General features: G+C 45.2%; 1 protein-coding gene across 3 annotated transcripts in view; it reads right to left on the bottom strand.

Moving 5' to 3' along the window:
* Window positions 1-13,601, bottom strand: part of Mov10l1 (Mov10 like RNA helicase 1) — a 62,912-nt gene that overhangs the window by 44,633 nt on the left and 4,678 nt on the right. For all 3 annotated transcript variants that reach the window (XM_021184120.3, XM_021184119.3, XM_085831484.1), the window contains exons 3-9: window positions 12,606-12,768; window positions 7,265-7,377; window positions 6,410-6,594; window positions 5,225-5,365; window positions 4,313-4,539; window positions 3,792-3,915; window positions 2,184-2,378 (exon numbers count right to left, since the gene is read on the bottom strand). In XM_021184120.3, the coding sequence (XP_021039779.1) occupies window positions 2,184-2,378; window positions 3,792-3,915; window positions 4,313-4,539; window positions 5,225-5,365; window positions 6,410-6,594; window positions 7,265-7,377; window positions 12,606-12,768 (1,148 nt within the window). The remainder of the gene's footprint in view (window positions 1-2,183; window positions 2,379-3,791; window positions 3,916-4,312; window positions 4,540-5,224; window positions 5,366-6,409; window positions 6,595-7,264; window positions 7,378-12,605; window positions 12,769-13,601) is intronic.

Raw genomic sequence — 13,601 nt, forward strand, 5'->3', positions numbered from 1 at the left:
CAGCTATAGTGTACTTACATATAATAAATAAATAAATCTTTTAAAACGAAGTTAAAAAGGATGGAAGGAAGGAAGGCAGGCTAAGAAAGGAAATTTTTCTCTTATATGTAGAATACAGACTTTTAAACTCACACCACATGAGAGGGCAGAAAAAAGACCATGTGTGAGGGAAAGGGAGAAGGAAAAAGGAAACACAAACGCAGAGCCTACTGGAGGGAGGCATAAGGACAGGTGTGAGCAGGCAGACATCGTCAAGGTACAGTTATCTCTGTGTTTAGAATACCACAAAACCCCACTGTTTTATACACTTAGTTAAAAATTAAAGAGACCCAGGTGTGGTGTGCACTCCTTTAATCCCAGCACTCAAGGAGGCAGAGGCAGGCAGATCTCTGAGTTTGAGGCCAGCTTGGTTTACAGAGTGAGTTCCAGGACAGCTAAGGATAAACAGAGAAACCCTGTCTCGAAAAACCACCAACAACAAAATGTATAGAAGTCTGATGTAGTACATGACACCACCCTGGTATCTACAACAAGAGCATGACAGAGCACTGTGACTGAGTGAGCCAGCTGGGAGTCCTGGCAGCACATGCAGGCATTAGACAGCTGGGAGTGAGTGTCCACCACTGCCCAGCCTGCCAGGAAACCCAGAGTCTTACTCTAGAGCAGCAGTCTGCACCTGAGGGGTCACAACCCCTCTGAGGTCACAGGTCAGAGGTCCTGCATGTCAGACACTTACGTTATGACTTATAACAGTAGCAAACTTAAAGTTTTGAAGTAAATGAAATAATTTTATGGCTGGGGCCACCACACCATGAGGAACTGAATTAGGCTTGCAGCGTTAGGAAGGCTGAAAACCACTCATTCTGGAGGAAGTCTGTCCATGGATGTGCTAGTACTCCCCGGGAAGTAGCTAGCAGGCTATCAGAGCGTTTGTGTTTGTTGGTGGGTACCGTAACTTCCTCTAGAGAAACTCTGGCTGGACGGTGGGAATCAGAGCACTTGCTCTTACCATCACCACCCATCTCGTTCCTGATCTGGGCTTTTTCTCTAGCCAAGTGCCCGAAAGTGAGCAAGAACCATCAGCACTGACTGGCTGCTCTGTGCCAGCAAACTGTGCATTTTATGTGCTCTAACCATTTACTCCTCAAACCACATGAGGTAGAGACTATCACTTACAAATGAAGTTAAGACACAGAGAGGTCAAGAAAATTTCTCAAAGCCACACAGCTTCTTGGTCGCAGTGCTGTAATTCAAACAATGGTCTAAAGCAGCACGGTATCCACAGCTGCCTTCCAAGGTCAACGGTCAGGGTCAAGGCCAGCCATCCCATAATACTGTCTGCTAATACACTCTCCTTCCAGCCTACAATGCACAAGTCCATCATCCTCTGTCTTACATTGTTACTGGGCTAACATGGTCTGAAATCCAGAACTTTCCAGTATTAGAGAAATAATATTCTTGCCTGCTGGGCTGTGGGTGGCACCTGAACTCAAACCCTCAGGAGTGACAGAGGCATGACAATGTGTCTAGCACCCAGGACAAAGCCATTTAACCCTCATGCAGGTCACTGAGCTGAGAACACAATGTGTTCCTCAGAAGTTTTGTGCTTTGTTAACTGCAAACAAGAGCAGATGGACCCGGGACCTAACCCAGACACACAGAAACGGGTCACCCACAGACCTGTGCTCAAGTCATATAATTCTGGTACCATCCTTGAACAGTACCAGTGAACAAGCAATCCTGGGGCCCAATACAAACCACACTGCAATCAGCCAGCAAGGCGCAGACCCTCTGCTGAAGCTACAGCAGAGGGCAGCAAAGCCAGTCCTATCCATTGGACAGGAGGAGCCAAGAGTCAATCCATTCTGCTTTCAAGTGGTCCCAATATCTGCCAAGGAAAAGCAGAGCTGAGGGGTGCATGGGGCCTGCCTTGCATAGACACTGGTGGGAATAGTCACAGAATCTGCACTGCTAAGTTCCATGAACATGCATCCTGCCCCAAAACCTGTAAGGAAAGAAGCTCAAACACAGGCCCTGCCCTTGTCACCTCCTCATCTGGGGAGGAAGGGAATGACAAGGGGGGGGGGGCAGGGCAGGGGACACGTCTGCTGCCTGCCACACGTGTCTGCCTCTCCAGAACATATAAAGCAAACACAGAAAGTCACACACCCTTCTTCAGGTACCTTTTCTGTGTGGTTACAACAACTGTAGTCTTTGCAGACACTAATGTTTGGGAGCTTTTAGGCTTCTTCCAAGAAAATGGCTCACGCACAGCTATCAGGGCCTCCTCGCTGCTCACCACATTCACTTCAAGATGTCGCCCAATGAGAAAGTCGGAGAAACAGAGCAGAAGCAGCTCCTTGCAACGGCCAGGGTTTCTTGAAACAAAAATAGATATTTAGTCTCAGTTATAAATGAGATAGATTCAATCTGATTTCGCTTTCGATATTTAAGGAAGTTGCAAAGCTATAAGGAGCAGCCATGCTGACTTTTTAGTAATTTTTTTACACAGAAAAGTTTACTTTCTAAAACAAGAAATGTAGTATTTCTCAAGTGTGATGGGTAACCTCAATTGTCAGTGTGGTAGGATCTACAATCACCAGGGAGATAGGCCTTAATCCCACCCCCATCCCCCAAGGTATTTTATCACTGCAACAGGCAAGGTAACGAATACATCAAGATAAATTCAGGTGCTAAAACAGTCCTTCCCATAACTCCGAAATTTAACAGGGAAAACACTTTCAACATTCCCAAACTTCCCATATTCCTGACTCCCACTGTGACCGAAATGGTGTGGTTTTCACTTGACTGTTTGCTTCCAGGGTGGCTCTAACACAGGTGCTGTTGTGCACTGTGTCCTCTACTTAGAACTACAGTCTTCTTGACCTAGGTACTCCTGTTACTTTATGGTTAGAAACCCAGCTAAGGCCCCTGCAATTTTATATGGGTGACTGAAGGACCTGTGTTTGGTTAAAGGTTACCTACAATCTGATGGGTATAAAGCAAGGCAGTCAGATTTGCATCTTCAAAAGGATGTAAATGACTGGTGATATGGAAGGACCCTGGACCAAATATCAACCTTCATGGCCACATGCTTTTGAGCAGTCAGAATGTTAGCGGGAGACGCAAGGACAGAGAACATGCAAAGGAGAGCTGCCTGAAAGGCTGTGGAGTACACCAGGTTACAACAGGTGAGGGTGGCAGAGTGGAGATGGGACTTTCCAGTCTGGGCTCTGCTCCTTTTGCCCCCCTGGGCCTCTCCGTTCACTAAGAGATTCCCAGAGGATGAGGAAGGGGACATAGATAGACTGAGATCTTGGGGACACCAGGACACAGTGGAAATGAGTTCAAGATGGCTGCCATCAGAAAGGCTCAGAAGTAGCAGAGGATGCTCACATCTAAATAGTCATGAACACTATTTTCTTTGCAAAGATGGAGTCAGGTTGTCTGCTGAAGATAAGAGTGGATTCCAGGGGCTGGAGAGATGGCTCAGTGGTTAAGAGCACTGACTGCTCTTCCAGAGGTCCTGAGTTCAAATCCCACAACCACGTGGTGGCTCACAACCATCCATAACAGGATCCAATGCCCTCTTCTGGTGTGCCTGAAGATAGCTACAGTGTACTCACATAAATAAAATAAATACATCTTAAAAAAAAAAAAAGAGTGGGTCCCATCCTAGGTAGATGTTTTCTGGGCCCATGCTTGTCTTTGTGATTTGGTTCTATCAGACAGGCATGAATGGGTTAACATGTAAGCATCACAGATGACCCAGGGAAGAAACCAGCACATACTTGGCACTGCATGTGACCACAATGTAAGCCTTCTCCCCCGGAGGAATGAGCCCCTCAGGCTCCGGCTCCTGTTTCTCTGCTGTGTTTCCTTTTTCTCTACTTTCTTCTTTACAAGCGTAGCCATCTGGAAACGACATTTATACCAACAGGTTGAGGGGAAGGTAACTTATTCCTAACAGTGTTGGGAATGAATGCTCACACACACATCAACATTTGAAGGCATTAACAGAACAGGGAAGCAGGGCATGGGATATACCTACAAGACCAGCCAGGATGGGGAGAGGTGTCTGGCCTTGGAAATCTCCCTCATTGAGGAGCACTCACATCTCCTAAAGCACATGCTGGCCTATTGAAGCTGTTTCTGTCCCTATCCCAACCCCGACACTGCAGGAGCAGAAGGACCCACATTCAAAAGGGTTAAGACATCAAGGATTGCCAGGGCATAGGTGGACTTGTTAAGTTACGAGTCAAAAGACCACTTTAGTTCCTGGACCTGATGGGGAAGCAGCCGCACCAGCTACCTGGAGAGATGTCTGTGCTGTTTGCCAGACGGCTCTCTGGAATCTCATTAGTTTTGTCTTCTCTGTGATGATGCAATGAATTAACATTTTCACCTTCAGGAACAGAAACAGCAGCCGCTCCTGAGCAGGGCTTGCTTCTGCCCTGTGTCTCAAATCTAAACTGGTGTGCTTTATCCCAGTTAGCCAGTCTGCAACTGACAAGCTCCTGAGAAATCTTTCCTTTATTCCTGGAAAAAAGAAAAGAGATCATGTTCTTTTTTTTTTTTTTTTTTTTTTTTTTTTTTTTTTTAGATTTATTTATTTATTATATGTAAGTACACTGTAGCTGTCTTCAGACACTCCAGAAGAGGGCGCCAGATCTCGTTATGGATGGTTGTGAGCCACCATGTGGTTGCTGGGATTTGAACTCTGGACCTTCGGAAGAGCAGTCGGGTGCTCTTACCCACTGAGCCATCTCACCAGCCCCAAGAGATCATGTTCTATGTCAGGACTTACAGTCAACCCAACCCACACAGTTCAGTGTTGCAAAGGGTCCCTGCGTGCACCTACAGTTTGAAGGATATGTGAGGGTTTAATTTGAAGAAAGTGAGAGATACTTTTGTTATGCAGAACAGCCTTGACCTTTCAGCAATTATCCTGCAGTGTGTGTGCAGGTGCATGCCTCAGGATGAGCTCATATAGGCTGGAGAATAGCTCAAGAGAGCCAGCTCTCTGCTTCCACCCTAGTGTGGGTTTGGGGGCTGACATGAGGTTTCCAGGCCTGCACAGTGACGGCCTTTACCAACTGAGACCGCTCATGAGTCAAGAGGTGGAATATTTTATAGACTTTCAGAGGGAAGATAAATAGACATCTAATTATTTCTACAGAGTGTCTTCAGTCACAGTTTACAAGCGACTCCAGGGCACACTCACTCTATCCAGATCACGATTGATTTGCTTTCTCCTTCCTTCAATGTTCCAAAACTGGTCATTCTTGTAACTTCAATGTCCCCTTTGTTTTTCAGTAAGAGGGTTCCATAGGGCTCCTGAGGGGCTTCACCAATAGTGGCATCTCTGCAGAAGACACCAGTGTCAAAGGGCGGAGGTGTGGCCTCCCTACAGCACTGCCATCTCTTCTCATCGTTCTCCTGCCTCCCTACAGCACCAACTGACTGATAACATGATGGAGGGCCCAGTAAGGGATTCTGCAAGTCCCACAATTTCTCAAGTCATCTCACAGAAGAGCATCACAAATCCCCCCAAAAGCTAATGGGACAAACAGTGGCATCTGACCTACTCCCTTAGGGACCTCACCGCTGAGATTTCTGCTCTCTATTGCCTCCCAGGCTACAAAGGACAGCTGCTGGAAGGAGGGAAGGAGACACACAGGGCTTTGCATTCAGAGATCTCCCAAACTTGTGTTTGAGATTTTTTTCTTTTGAGTACAGTTGAAGGCTATATGACTACATTTCCTTTACAGTGGGATTCAGGGACTCCTGGGGTAAGGTGTGCAGTGTTATGCCTAATGGGAGGCAGAGGCAGGTGGATGGCTATGAGTTTGAGGCCAGCCTGGTGTACACAGAATTTTAGTCCATCCAGAACTAGAGATTCTAGCTAGTTTGTTTCTAAAAACAAAGAGACTCTTGGAATTCTACCTTCACTCAACCACAAAGAGGATTTTTCTTAACCAGTAGATGCAGGGTCTGGAATGTCTACTGCTCTGGCTTTACTGTCAGTCACACATGCTAAAAGTGGCCTATCGGGATTCCACCCTTATGTCAGTATCACACCTAAGTAAAGTTTAAACCTCTCCCCACCTCTCTCTCATTCACGTGTATGTGTTTATACATGTTTTGGATCACATGGATGTCAGAGGACAACCTCTGGTAGTCCTCTCCTAATATGTCAGTTCTAGGGATTGAACTCAGGCTGTTAGCCTTGGCAGCAAGCACCTTTAAGTGCTGAGCCATCCTGTTAGCCTGGTGGTATGATCTAGTGGAACCAGAATTGTATACACAACCCGTGACTGACTGAAAAGGTAGACAGCACTTGACTACAACTCTTTAAAATATGCTTAAAACTGTCCCTTTTATTTCCAAAGAATTGTTTGGATACCACCTCTTCACAGGGGTCATGCACAGTGCTCTCCAGATGTAGCATGACTGGCTGCTCTCCACAACCACAGCATTGACAATGTCGTGTCTCCTCGGTATGTACCCTTCCGGCAGCTTCAAGGAGTCCAGGCTGAAGAAGATGCTGTCCTCTATCACCCCGTTCCTCCCACACAGGCTGGAAATGCAAACCTGCAAGTGCAGTGCTGGATATTGCTTCAAAGTGTATACGGATAAGAGGCACACTTCTCAACATTTGCCTCTCTGAATCTGAATAACCCAGGCTGGCCTTGGAAACCAGTAAGGTCCAGTACAACATGGATGCACAAGAGCCTGGAAGGGTTCAGGCTGAGTGAGAGGTTGGTGGTGGTGCCTGACATCTTTCCCCAGCATCTCTGCTATATCCAGTTCATGCATCCACCTCAACCCAGTGCAAAACCCAATGCTGCTATAACCCACGCCATCCCTAAATCATCAGCTGACAAGCTTGAGGGCCTCAATTTGTCACGTACACACTGTGTCCTAGAACATCTTTAACACATCCAGGGACATGCCGTCAGACCTTAGTTACAGAAGCTGCTGCTGCCTCTGCTTCCTTTCCTAAATGATTTTACTTTTTGTGTGGGGAGGCTTTGCCTGAATGTCTTTGTACTACATGCATGCAGGGTCCTGGGATACCAGAAGAGGGAGGGCAATGGATCCCCTGGAACTGGAGTTAGACAGATGTGAGCCACCACGTGGGTGCTAAGAATCAAATCTAGGTCCTCTGGAAAAACAGCCAGCGCTCTTCACCACTGAGCGACTGCTCCAGTCTCACCTCTACTTCCTTAAGGAAACAAGAAAGCATTCATCAGTGCATTACCTTGTCCACACGCTTGTACCTCAGAGGCTTCACAGAGATTGCCTCACTGCTCCATGTCCCTGGCCTGATCCAATACTCAGCCTCTACCCAGTCACCCTTGCATGGGTGGAAACCTGAAATGTCCAAAGAGAAAATTTCAATAGGACTCAAATGTGCAGTGCACGCTGAGCTTATGACACGCTCAAGTAATTTTCAGGCCAGCTTCCCTGATTTCTGTTTTAGGTACCAACCACTCTCCAGCTGCTAAAACACTGAATCTCAACCTTCCTAATACTGGGACCCTTTAATACAGTTCCTCATGTTGTGCTGACCCCCAATCATACAATTATTTCACTGATCCTTTGTAACTGTGATTCTGCCACAGTTATGAAGCATACTATGAATGTCTCACATGAGACCCCACAGGGGTTGTGACCCACAGGGTGAGCGCCACTGCTCGAAGAGAAGGGAAGAGAACCCAATATGGTCATTCATTCTTAAATCAGGCTTGTCATCTCAGACTTTCCCTCAGAATCTGTTTTCTTTATTTTGCCATATTAAAAGTAATTTTAACCAGGTGTCATGGTGCACACCTTAAATCCCAGCACTCAGAAGGCAGAGGTTAGCCTAACCTACACAGAGAGTTACAAACCAGAGCTACATAGTGAGATTCAGTCTCAGAAAACCAAAACCAGAATAAATACCCAAAGACCTGGGGCTTAGGAGAAAGCATATGCATGAGTTAAAATCCCAGAGTCCACATAAAAGCGATACGCATGGTAGGCTTGGGCTAAATTATCTCAAAAGAAATAAGTGAAAAGTGGACAGCAATTGAGGAAGACACCTGCTATCTAACCTATGGCCTTCATATGCACCCACAAAACAAAATGTACACACATCATGCTGGAGAGTATGTGCAGAAACTTGTGCTCAAGCACGGGTGCACATGTACACAGATGCACATGTGCACACACATCAGTGTGTCTTTCAAGTGTACTATGTTAGTGTTGAACTTTTCTTGTTATGACAACAAAGTGCCTGACAAGAGCTGCTTAGGAAAGGAGCTTTGGTGTTGCTCTGGGCACAATCCATGATGACCCAGAGTGTGTGGTGCAGAGAGCAGTCCTCACAGTGGTGGAAAGAGCACAACGCAGCTGGTCACTTTGCAGCCACAGTCAGGATCAGACTAGACAAAGACTGGGGGAAGCCCAGGCCATAGGCTGATGCCACCACATTTAAGGTGGATCTTCCCTCCTTGCTTAAATCTCTCTGGAAATAATTTCATGCCCAGAGATATCTCCTGTGATTCTAAATCCAGTCATGTTGATAGTGAATAGTAACCAAGTATACCGGTTGTCAACTTGACACCTAAAATCATAACAGTCCACCTCTGGCCCTCAAAAGCTCATGGTATTTCATAATGAAAAAAAAATCCCTAAGGTCAACACTCTTTAAAACTTAACCAGAGTCTCTACCAAGATCCAGGCATCCTCTTGAGTGTGAACCTCTATAATAACAACAAACAAAAATCAAGCTACATACTTCTAATATACAACGGACCCAGTACACATCCCTAATTCAAAAGGGAGATATGGAGGCACAGCAAAGAAAGATCCAGCCAAGCAACACTGAAACCCAGTAAGGCAAACACCAACTCTGCAGTTTATGTCTTGCATCTGAGATCTTACAATGGACTAATTTTGGTCTCCAACAGCCTTGGCATCCCTGCTCCTTTAGCTCTGCTGTCTATAGCTTGGGGCAGCTCTGCTCTATGTGTGGAGCTTCCCTTGTTGGACATACTAAGTTCTTCATTATGGAATTAGTCTTCACTATTTTATGCAATGATTTCTCAAGGCCTTCCTTCTTCCAGGAAATCTAACCTTGCCTTACACTTAGTGGCTTCCTGAACTTTGGTGCAAACCTCCCTAATAGCCCATTAAGAAAACCAGCACCATAAGGACAGCGCTGTCAAGTTCTGTTTCCAGTTTAAGATGTAGTTTGGTTCCCTTCTACCATAGCTTCTGTAGACCTTGATGGCTAGGGCCAGGGAAACACTGCAGGCAAACACTGCGGAGCACAGCACCTCTGCCATGGCCTTCTCGGTTCCACTCTCTCCTTTCACACTTTTGTTACGTGAAGTCTCGCCATCAGCGTCCCAGCGTCCCAGCACCAAGTCTGAGCTCCTCTTAATGCTGACATGTTTAAGAATTCGGCTGCTTTCTTGGCACTGTGGCATCGGTAACTTCAGCTACGCTCACACTCACTCTTCCTACTTTTTTGCTCTATCTCACTTAAATCCGAGTAAGAGGAGCAAACAGTGACCACGCCACAGCTGATGTGCACCGTATCTTGAAATGTCCTCCACCAAACAACTTAGTTCACTGCATTTAAAGTCAGTCTTACTCAAGCTTCGAGGATATAAGCAGGAAGCAGCTGAATTTGCTTGTAGGTGAACTCCCAGTACAGCCCTGAGTGCTTTCTGAAACGCTGTGAGCCAAGAGTAGGTGTTCCACTCCTGTCTTCCATGTTCCCAATAGCACGGCCCATTAAACTCATACAGTTCTCGGGCCTCTCTAGCCTCAAGCTCCAGACTCTTCCATACTTCTCCTGCACACAACTTCCAAACTCCTACGAACCTCACAGCCAGGCTCCTCACAGCATAGCCTTGCTTCTCAGTACTGTCTGTATTAGTTGCATTACTGCTTATCTTATCTTACTGCTGAGACAAAATACTTAACAAAACCAACTTACAAGGCAAGATTTTGGGGGTCTCAGTTTGAAGAGGGAGGGAAGGATGGCATTGAGAACACCTCTGTGGTGCTGGCTGGAATGTAAGGTGGCTGTTCACACCATGTCCACTCTCAGGAAGCAAAAAAAAGTGAGTTTCCACGCAGAGGTTGCCATCCTCTTTTCCTGTTTCATTCACTCTGGGCCCCGCCTGTGCGATGGTACGGCCCACACTCAGAGTGTGCCTCTTGGATGATTTTCAATTTAGCCAGGTTGACAATAAGTATTAACATCACAGAATGAACCTGCTATGTGCGTTGCTGACTTGAGCTTCATAAGTAAGTGTCAAATAAGCCAGGTGTGCTGGCACACGCCTTTAATCTTATCATTTGGGAGGCAGAGGAAGGCACATCTCTAAGTTCAAAGTCAGCCTGGTCTATATAGTAAGTTCCAGGTCAGTCAGGACTATATAGTGAGATTCTGCCTCAAAAAATGTTTATTATATCTTGAAATTAAGGGCCAATTTTCTAACAGTTTCTGAAATGATTCTTAATATAATTCTATTATTTTGTACTGTGTGTTTATGAAAAGCACCATCCTCAACATTGGTTATTATACTATCAAAATGCTGACCAAAAGCAGCTTAATTTTAACGTTAGCACCTCTTCTCAGATATGTACCAGCACAGAAAAAGTCACGTGGCCACCCCTAGCTGCATCTGAGTGACCCCCACAAGTTGTGGGCTCAGGGTATATGAACACATGCAGAGTTCCTTGCCCGCTCTCTCCTTACCACCCTCTGCTAACACTTTCTTTGAGCACCAGGAACAGGACTGGATGGGCCAAATGACCAGGCTGAGAGAGCAGAGAACAGGCAGGCATGGAGGAGCTGTACCAACTGTCTGCTTGGCAGGGCAAAGGACTCTGTCACTGGGATAGGGTCTGGAAGGCAGGAGGGGAATGAGAAGAGAGGGCAGATGTTGGTACAAGATTTTTAAAAATTTATTATTATTACTATCATTTTTTTAATGTAGATCAGGCAGGTTTTGAACTCAAGAGATCCTCCTGACTCTGATGTGGAATATATGTGGAGGTCAGAGGCCAACTCTGTAGACTCAGTTCTCTCTCCTGTCATCTGAATAAACAGTTCTAGGGCTAATACTCAGGTTGACAGTGTTGCATAATAATATACCCACTGAGCAATCTGGCCAGCCTTGGGTACAGGACTTAAAAGCAATAAAGGACCTCAGAATATCAGAAATAAGTGCTGAAGCATCAGTTACTGCCCTAACAACTGGCTGGCTGCATGTACGTGTGGGTAAAGTCACGATCGCTTATCCCTCTCCCAACCTTGTGGTTTTAGAGTATAAAATGAAACTATAAACTGGACCCGATGCCAAAGCCTTTCAGGAATTATTCTGGTTTCAGTGGACTGACAGTGTGTCCTGTCATACACTACCACTGGCGTCAGAGTGCTATTCCAGAAAGGTTTCCACAACGCAGTCAACAGTTACAGTGCGAAACACCTTCTGCTTTTTCTCTCTGGGGACATCTCCCATCAAGGTTGCCCTGGGAATGGCTTCTAGCTGGCATGGCTGAATGGTCTAGTCACAGGCAACCGTCTACCAGAACTGAGAGTTCCTTTGAAAAAATAGGTCTCAAAATCCCCAGTAGCCACCTGTCAACTTCATTTTGGCAACTAGAGGTTTGGGTCAGAGTAACAGAGGAGGCTTCCCGGTTGGCTGGCACCCAGGTTACAGGCAGCGGATGTTTATCTTCTGACATAGAGCCTAGTGCCACAGTCCAAAAGCAACCCCCGTGGTACCATTTCCATTCCCCTTCCTGTTTGCAGTGTGTACAGCATTTTGCCTGGAGGAAGAACTGACTCGCTGTTCTTGTCTCCAGTGACTAGCATAGGCTTCACCCCAGAGCAGGTAAACAGCAAACAGACCAAATTCAACTTAGCAAATGACATAAGCAAATTCTTTCTTTAAACATAAAAGTAAAATTTTAGTTTGGCTAGAAAGAAAATTTGGCATATAATCTTGGGAAAATGCAAGGTGATCCAAGTCTTACTTTAATACATGTGAAGTATCACAGAACTATTCTTAAACCAATGCTGTAGCTTAGACCTGTAATCAGATCAAGCACTCAAGAAACAGAAATAGGAAGGTCACTGCAAGTTCTAACCTGGCCTACAGTGTAAAATTCTGTCTTAACAAACAAAGGACATTTCCCAGTGGTTCTCAATCTGTGGGGCTTGACCCCCTTGGTAAACCTCTGTCTGCAAAAGTATTTTCATTACAATTCATAATAGTAGCAAAATTAGAGTTAAGAAGTAGCAATGAAATGAATTTTGTGGGTTTTGGGTCACCACAGCGTGAGGAACTGTATTAAAGGACTACAGCATTAGGAAGGTTGAGAACCACTGTCTTAGACAAACACACCATTCTTATATCAGCAACTTAATGATCAATCAATATGTTTGACAGATAAAAACAAAAAAGTATTGAAACAGTGACCTCCAATCCAAAGTCCACTCAACATGAAGAATCCTCGTGTGAGGCCAACACCTGGCAGCCACTCGAAAACATGACTCTTTCCATGACACGCGTAGGCAACTAAACTTAATTTACCTTCACACACACTCTCCAGAGAGAAGTATGTGGTCTGGTTGATATAGCCAGCACCTTCCAACATGGAAGTCACACAGCCAATCAGCACTCTGGGGCTGGAGTCTGAAAACCCTTTGCTAGAGTTTTTGCTATCATCTTCCCATTTGTCAGAGACAGCTTCTACCTGTAAGACAAAAGAATGGCTCTTTACACTGTTATAAACAAGAATAAAAACAGATTGTAGGCAATATCCCCATCCTAAATTGGGAAGTTCAAGACCAGGTATGGCAGTTGAATGGTGAATATTTGTTTTCTGATTCACAGTGAGTGCCTTCTGAAGGGGTTGAGTTTTTAAAGTTAGAAAGCACCTAGGACACAGAGGCTGGTGGGTCTCCATCAGAGGCCAGTCTGATTTATGTGAGAGTTCCAAGGCAACCAGGTCTACACAGTGATACCCTGTCTCAAAGAAAAAATCTTTTTGGTTTTTATTCATGTGTGTATGTGAATTAGAAGACAGTATCTAACTGCAGGAGTAAAAGGTGGCTGTAAGCCAGATGATGTGGATGCTGGGTCACACACAGGAGCAACAAGCATTCTTAACCACTGAGCCATCTCTCCAGCTCCTGAAGGGATCTTTAAGGGGCTCTCTGGCTTGTCCTTTAAAAGGGCATGAATCCTACTCCTGACCTCACCAGTAATTCCACCACCATGGGAGGCAGAATTGAACTAACATATTTTTGGACACAGAGCTGTATAGCAATCTCTTCTGATTCAATATGAAAACATTAGCAAACTGAACGTAACAGCATATTATAAGGAACATATACCACGAACAAATGCAGAAGTAGTTAAAAGTTTCAAATTCAGTCAACATATCACACTGATAGAATGAAATAGTCATGTATTTCCATTGACACATAAAAATCATTTGATAAAATTCAAACCTTCTAGAATAGGGAAGAAAGAAAGGATGGTATCTTTATATGGTATACTTGTATAAAAATATCTTTGGGCTTC

The sequence above is a fragment of the Mus caroli genome, unplaced genomic scaffold, assembly GCF_978045245.1.
Source record: "Mus caroli unplaced genomic scaffold, Mus_caroli_1 scaffold_16, whole genome shotgun sequence".
NCBI lineage: Eukaryota > Metazoa > Chordata > Mammalia > Rodentia > Muridae > Mus > Mus caroli.